The sequence below is a fragment of the Stegastes partitus genome, unplaced genomic scaffold (assembly GCF_000690725.1).
Source record: "Stegastes partitus isolate 25-593 unplaced genomic scaffold, Stegastes_partitus-1.0.2 Scaffold1120, whole genome shotgun sequence".
Classification (NCBI taxonomy): Eukaryota; Metazoa; Chordata; class Actinopteri; family Pomacentridae; genus Stegastes; species Stegastes partitus.
Genome location: NW_007578851.1, coordinates 200,008 through 207,745, shown reverse-complemented (window position 1 = coordinate 207,745; position 7,738 = coordinate 200,008). Strand labels below are relative to the sequence as shown.

At 49.0% G+C, this 7,738-nt stretch overlaps 1 protein-coding gene across 1 annotated transcript; it reads left to right on the top strand.

Moving 5' to 3' along the window:
- Positions 1–2,996: 2,996 nt before the first annotated feature.
- ppiaa (peptidylprolyl isomerase Aa (cyclophilin A)) lies at positions 2,997–7,029 on the top strand. Its single transcript, XM_008296318.1, has 4 exons — positions 2,997–3,133; positions 5,130–5,249; positions 6,035–6,207; positions 6,608–7,029. The coding sequence occupies exons 1-4, from the start codon at positions 3,071–3,073 to the stop codon at positions 6,738–6,740; spliced, it is 489 nt and encodes a 162-aa protein (XP_008294540.1). The 5' UTR covers positions 2,997–3,070; the 3' UTR covers positions 6,741–7,029.
- Positions 7,030–7,738: the final 709 nt, after the last annotated feature.

The following is a 7,738-nucleotide window of genomic DNA, read 5'->3' as shown; positions in this document are numbered from 1 at the left end:
ACCTCCAATCGCCTCAAAAGTTTGTGAAATGTCGACTAAAGTCTGTATTTTTAGGGGGAAATATAGATCCAACCATATATATACACTTACAGGAACATTTGTGGAACACGATGCCACCAACGTTTGAAAGACCAATAACTAAAATGTGTCATCTGCTGGATCCATTCAGTCTTTGTGATCTGATGGAAACTGTTCATTTCCTGTCTGTGAGAGTTTTATTTCTGGAGACACTGAACCCTGTTGCTTCATGGTTGTGTGTTACTGGTTTGTTCTGGGAATCTGAACCTGGCAGCAGATCTCAGCTTTGTGCTGCTACTGGTCGGGTGGAGGATCGCGCTCCACCGCCTCGCTCTGAGCATCGACCATGGGTCATCAAAGGTCATTAAAGGTCAGTGGTTGATGGCTGTGAGCAGCTCGTCTCTAACTGGGAACCAGCTGACTCCAGTTCAGCAGCTGCACATGACAGACACTGATCCTCCAGACAGACGTCTCATGTTCAACACTTAAAGACGTCACAGAAACCTGGTTGATGCTGTAAATGAAGAGCTGAGCACAAGTCAGTCAGCAGCAGAGTTAAAACTACATTCAAGCACAACAAAAAGATTTGAAGTGTAGTTTTTTTAACAATTCACTTTTATTTGACAAATTACTAACTTATAAGATCACAGAAGAAAGTATTAACTTACACGTTAACTGTTTTTAACAATGTCAGGCCTAAAAAATCTGCTTTTTTCTGTTTAAATTGGCTTATTTACAGTTATTTGAAAGACAAACTATGAATAGTTAGGATTGAAAACTCTAATTACATTTGCTAGTTTATGTTATTTTACAGATTTTTCCTGTTTCGTTTAAGTACAGATGACATTCAGTAAAATCCCAGAAAAAAAAACATACATTACAGGGATGCACCATATATCTGCGACCACATCGGTATCAGCCCATATTAGTTTTTTCATGTTCTCCCCGTGCAGCGTGGGTTCTCTCCGGGTTCTCCGGCTTCCTCCCACAATCCAGAAACATGCTGAGGTTAATTGGTGATTGTAAATTGTCCGTAGGTGTGAATGTGAGTGTGCTTGGTTGTCTGTCTCTAAGTGTAGCCCTGTGATAGACTGGTTACCTGTCCAGGTGAACCTGCCCTCACCAGCTCTGATAGACTCCGCCCCCTGTGATTCTAGTGAGGATTAAGGTGTCGAGATGATGGATGGATAACTATTTGTGATGGCCGTGCCCACAGCCACACAGAAGGCTGAAGAATCCACAGACACCGTCACCACATGTTCAGTTAAATCACACACACTAGATCTGATAAAAGCTGGTTCATGAACACTTTGACGACACTGTTTTCTAGCTGGAGGCACACGTTTAGTTCACATTGTTTTGCTGTTAATTCATTTCTCTTTCCTTTGAGCTACCTGGCTGCTGCTGCGTGACACTTCCTGGTTGGAGACCAACAGAAGATGTGTTCCATGTGGCCTCAGCTCTGTTCTCTGAGTTCATGTCCAGCTTTGTCAGTAGTTATATTGTGTTGATTTCAGTGCTGTCAGTTGTTCTTCTTTGTTTTTGGGGAGAAAATAAATCTGTCTTTTGTGAACTTTAAACCTGTGTTTTTGTGTTTAGTCCATGACACCATTTTACAGATATTTGCTCTTATTTTATTTCATTTTTACCTTTTTTTTTTTGAACAGGACTGTGTAAACTGTTTGCGGTTGTTGTTACGGCGTGAACAGCGTCACAGCTTGTGTCGGTGCTGATCCTGTTGCACCTCAGCTGAAGTGTGTTTCCACTGTTAAAACAACTTCATATTTTAAGTTTGTCGGACTTATAAAACACCTTTGAACTCATTGTTCAGCTGGAGTTCAGATCACGTTTCATTGCAGCAAAGGAACCTCATGATTCGCAGTCTATTGTCACATAAGATGACAAATCAGCACATCTTCACAGCTGACAAGTTCTAATTCAAGAATGTTGACGTTTTGCTCTATGAATGTCTGAAACAATGACTGGATTATTAAAACCGTGACAGCCGTTTACTGCAGGTGACTTCACCTGGCATTACTTGACTCTGTGCTACGTTAGCACTGCTGCTACCACGTATGTCATCTGTTGAGGCCTTTCGCTACCTCGTGTTCATGCAGCTCAGGTACAGCTGAGGAGATGTTGGCTTTTAGTTTTGGCTTTCTTTCAGTTTATTTCCTGGAAACTATCACAGCGATGTCCTGGTCTGAGAGTCACCAGGACCCATGATGGAGTTCATGGTCAACGGGTTAAGATCAGGTTAATATCAGGTTTGTGTCAGGTTAACATTAGCTCAACATCTTAGTGAGTTAGCTATATTAGTATGTTAGTTCAATATCAGGTTAACATTCGTTAATATTAGGTTTATGTCAGGTTAAGATCAGGTTAACACTGGATTAGAATCTGGTTGTTATCGGGTGATTATCGGGTTAAGATCGGGTGATTATCGGGTTAAACTGAGCTCAGAAGCCGCAGTAGCTGTGTGACGTCAGCTCGCTCGCTGCAGAAACTTTCCACATTAACTTTGCTCCTCGTGCAGAGAACAGGACGGACCGCGCCCTGGCCGCGTGACCGCGCACCTACGTTTAACCCCGACAGCAGGAGCGCGCGCTCACTGCGGGGCTCGACGTTCCCTCACCGCGTGCGCCGCACCGATTGGACACCGAAGCTGTCAGTCACGTGTGGCGCGCGCTGCTCCGACACTCGGGGGATTTATTTGTGGTACCGGGACACCGAAGCGGGGCGGTGCTACTCGCGGATAAGCCTGAAACCGTCCAGCGGCTCCGTCCGATCCTGGAATCGAACGCACCGTGAATGAGTCGGTCCATGACAGACCAGTCACAAACCGAACTCTGCCGCTCCGGCTGCTGATTGGCTGAAACGAGTGCCGATCTAATTCCTCTGCGTCGCTCATTGGCTCGCAGTGATTTCCCGCCTCCCACTGGCGTCTTATATAAAATTAATCCACGCGCCTCCATCTTTTTCGGTTCCTCGCGGCCCGCCGTGTCTCCTCGCCGGAAAACTCTCAGTCACCGTCTCCGCTGCAGCCGCTGAAATGTCCCGAGTCTTCTTCGACATCACCGCTGACGGCAGCCCGCTCGGCCGGGTCGTGATGGAGGTGAGTGGCCGCCCTGGGCAGCGGCAGCGAGGCCAGCGGGCCGGCTGATGGAGCAGTAGCCGGAGGGCGCGTTAACGGAGCGGGAGGAGCCGCGCTGCTCGGCGGCTGCTGCTCGGTTACCGTTCAGATGCTGAATGAACGACGGGACGCTGCAGGCAGCTCACCGGTCCGGCCCCGAGGTGACGGCGGGACCATGTGCACGTGTGTGTGGCTGGTCGCCCGCGCTGCCCGGGCTGCCGGAGGGGACGGCCCCGGAGGAAGCGGCTCCGGTAAACCGCGCTAATTACGCTGCTGCTGTCGGTGGTGAGGAAATTAGTCCAATTATAAGTTGGCTCCACCGGGGCAGGGTGTGCTCTAAATGATGAGCCGGTTCCTCGGTTCCGGTCCGGCTAGCTAACAGCTAAGCTAGCTAACGCCGTGCGCTCGCGCGCTTCTTTGTTGCAGCTCCGCGGCCTGCGGGCCTCCGCCGGTCCGGGGTTTGAGCCTCCGCCGGTCCGGGGTTTGGGCCTCCGCCGGTCCGGGGTTTGGGCCTCCTGTGGCCCCATTCAGACCAGCGGAACAAACACAGTTGGGCAGGGGAGCCGGCCCGGAGCACCGACTGCCGGGGCCGAGCGGTCCGTTCGCGGGCCGTTATGTAAGCCATGATGGCGGCCACAGGGGCTCCATTGTTACGCAGTTATTTATATCCGCCGCGCAGACAACTGCAAGCTAAAGGGCTAGCATGATGCTAACACGTCCAGCCATTTTGTGCTCCGCTGGGCGCTGAGCTGCGTGATGGGCGGAACCGAACATGACGGACTGCAGAGGAACCCAGTCGGTGCGTCCAAGAACATGTCGGGTCTCCAGAACCAGCACTGCCACGGTTCCATTAACGCCATTAGTCAGAATTTGACTCGTTGTTCCAGTTTCCGGTATCTGCAGTTTATTAAATGTTTAAAGTCCCTCCAGTGCAGCAGCGTGAACGTAAACGGACCGTCAGAACCTCACAGCTTTCATCTGCTTCACTGCTGGGCGGGTTCAGAGGCAGCTGGGCTCACAGGAGACTGATCATGAATAATGAGACGTTCAGGGCTCAGCCTTCTGGTGACAGACTGGTACCAGACCTCTAACTGGGCAGTGAGGTGTCTCCACAGTGCAGCCAGTTGGTGACTCAGGTGTAGCTTCAGCTGCAGACTGTCTGTTCAGTGTTAGTGCGCCTGGACCCGGAGAACCTGCAGCCCGGTGGTGTTCCAGGTAACCAGAGCTGCATTATGAAGCGGTGGATCGTGTTGCTGCTGCATGAAGCCACGCAGCAGCTGCAGACCCCCCACACACCCTCCCAGCATGCTTGCATGGCGGCGGCGCTGCTGTACAGCCATGCAGAGCTGCAGCGTGCTGCAGTGCCGCATTCCTGTCTCACCGTGACGTGACACATTCACACACAGCGACCTGATCTGTTCTCACTCTGCACCTTTCTGCTTTAACATGTAACACTGGTGTGAGCTCAGGTGTGCAGAGATTAGCGCGATAATCACAAACTAGTTTAATCACCAGCTGGTCTGAGTTCTGTCACTGCTGCCTCTTTACTGTGAATATTTCCTGGTTTCTTCTCCTGCCACTAAACCGAATGTGTGTTTGTTTCTTGGACTGTTTTGCTCACGTCCAAGAACCTTCAATGATCCAGATGGCCGGCCCCATGTAAGGGTAGCAGCTCACTGGTTAATTGTTGAGCTTCAGTGGTTCTGGTTTGGTTTCATATCAGTCCTGCCGTGTGCAGACAGACACTGACCTCCTGCAGTTGGAACTTTGTGCAGATTTCTGCTTTGTGTAGTTGTGCAACGGGTTGCTCCACACAGCAAAGTGCAGCGTATCTGATAAGGCGGCACTGGTTCTGGCTCGTTGCCCGAGTGGCAGCGAGCCAGACGTGAGTAAGTGAATAGATTTCACAACGTTGCTGCAGGCGATCACGTCTTCTGTCCACCATCTTGATGTCTCGCTCTCTGCTCTGTTTGTGCAGCTCTACCCCGACGTGGTGCCCAAGACGGCTGAAAACTTCCGTGCCCTCTGCACCGGCGAGAAGGGCTTCGGCTACAAGGGCTCCATCTTCCACCGCATCATCCCTGGATTCATGTGCCAGGTGAGGATGGGCTGCGTTTAGGAGCAGGATGGTTTGTTAAGCTCTATTTCAGCTTTTAGAGATCTGCAATCCAAGTGAGGGTGATTTTGTTAATGTGGTTTTTAAAATATTGCACACAGCCAATGGTGAAGTGTTTGTTTGTTTTCTTCCTCCATTGCTGACATTAGAGACGTAAGAATGTCTTTAATGGAAAATAATGAGGCTCCTTTCATTTTAAGATCACGATCAGAGTCTCTTCTGCTTCCGGCTGCACTGAATAATCAGTTTGTCAGGAGCTACTAGAGGAAGCTCCACCTGTTTCATCCGTCTGCATGACGTTAAAACGCTAAAAACAGTTTAAATCTTGTGACTGCAGCGTCTCCAGTGTCAATCTTTCCTGGTTTCTTTCCTCCTCTGACACTAAACTGAAGATCTCTGGACACAACTCTGGTTCACATTTTCCATAGTTTATTCTTTTTTTTTTAAGACCTTTTCAGAAAACATTCATCAGACTCATCACTGGTTAAAGCTGTAAGGGCTGAACAGTAACCGTAATATACTGTTGTGATGATTCTCTCCTCTGCACTCACTGCTGTCCTCGTGAGGTTAGGATCCATCCGTGTGGATCTTCTAACCGTAAACATCAGACTGAAGTGATAGCTTGTGGTCATGTTTGTTGGATAAATCAGTTGTTCAGCCCACTGCAGGATGTTTAAAGTTGACGTTCTCACTCTGACTCGGTTTGTAGGCTGGGTTGTGTGTGTGTGTGTCGTTAAAGTGTGTTTCCCCTCCTTTGAACCACGCAGGGCGGCGACTTCACCAACCACAACGGAACCGGGGGAAAGTCCATCTACGGCAACAAGTTCGCCGATGAGAACTTCCAGCTGAAGCACACCGGAGCCGGCATCCTGTCCATGGCCAACGCCGGCCCCAACACCAACGGATCCCAGTTCTTCATCTGCACAGACAAAACCGCATGGTACAGACACTCATGAGAGATCTGAGGTTAATTAGCAAGTCCTGCATCTCTGAGGGACCAGAACGACCATGAAGGAGGGAGAGCTCTGAGACATGACGATTACAGAATTATAGATGTTCCACCGTCAGCTGTAGAAAGATGTTCCACCGTCAGCTGTAGAAAGATGTTCCTCCATCAGATGTAGAAAGATGTTCCACCATCGGAAAGATGTTCCACCATCAGCTGTAGAAAGATGTTCCTCCATCAGATGTAGAAAGATGTTCCACCATCAGATGTAGAAAGATGTTCCACTGTCAGCTGTAGATGGATGTAGACAGATGTTTGGGCTCCTCGTGTGGACTCCAGTGAACCAGGTTTGTGAAGAGGCAGGCCTTGAGTTTGACGTCTGTTCTGTCTGCAGGCTGGACGGGAAGCACGTGGTGTTCGGTAAGGTGGTCGAGGGGATGAACGTGGTCACTAAGATGGAGGAAAGAGGCAGCCAGAGCGGCAAAACCAACGGCAAGATCGCCATCGCTGACTGCGGGCAGCTCTGAGCTCCACACCGACCCTTCCTGCTCACCCTGTAGCCACGCCCCCTGTAGGCTCCGCCCCTCCGCCGTTCAACATTCCTATTGATGGAGATTCAGCTGATTCCCCCCCCCCACCTCCCCCTTATTTTTTTATTCTGTTGTTGAAATCAAGTTGCTGCATTTGTGACTTTGCCTTTTGGAAGTTTCTTTTGCATTAACGTTTTTTCCACAAAAGCCCCGACGGTTTGTTTTTCTTTTTGTTAAGTCAAAAAAAAGAATAAGAAAATAAAACAAAAGATGCCTTGACAATTAATACGTGTCTGGGTTTTGTTGTTCCTGCAGACTTTGTTGAAACAACCTTCACTTTGCTCCGAAGCTTTCAGACTGAATCTTCTGCCTGCTTTTGGCTGCAGGGTCACCGTCGGTATTCTCTGGTTTCTTTCACTGACGGTAACCTGAGTGTCTTTGGCCAAAACTGATCCACGTCTTGGAGAAGCCAGCAACGTGTCAGTTTGTGGTTGCAGGGGATAAATGATCTGATCAATGTTGATGGAGCTGCAACTACTGTCAGCTGTTCATGACTGATTTAAGGAAAGAGATCAAGTCCAAACCGTGTTAAAGTTCAGTTAAAGATGGACTCCACTGATAAATTAACAGATTATAAATCACTTCAATGTGTTTCAAACTGACGGCAGGCTGCAGCAGTTTGTCTGATGACATGAGAAACTCTATGGAAGCAGTCTGACTGTTCACACGATGATCCATCCCATAATACTGATGCTACAGAGGACTTGAATTCAGGCGGTGACACCTGGATGGATGTAGAACTGATCTGGTGTCAGGTTCTACCAGAACTCAGATGTGTTCTTCCTCCTGCATGTCGTGTGTCTATCTGCTGAACTGATGAAGTTCTGAGGCTGCGGTAGATTTTGTATTTTTATCGTTCTCTGTCGAGTCCTTCTCTTGTGATTCTGAACCTCAGTTTGTTCTGCGCTGAACAAAGACCTGAAGGAATGGAAGTG

What these genes read in the sequence shown, in the direction of transcription:
- ppiaa (XM_008296318.1), top strand. Translation starts at nt 3,071, where the DNA reads ATGTCCCGAGTCTTCTTCGACATCACCGCTGACGGCAGCCCGCTCGGC. An exon ending in TCCCTGGATTCATGTGCCAG is followed by an intron (nt 5,250 to 6,034) that starts GTGAGGATGGGC and finishes TGAACCACGCAG; the next exon opens with GGCGGCGACTTCACCAACCA. An exon ending in TGCACAGACAAAACCGCATG is followed by an intron (nt 6,208 to 6,607) that starts GTACAGACACTC and finishes TTCTGTCTGCAG; the next exon opens with GCTGGACGGGAAGCACGTGG.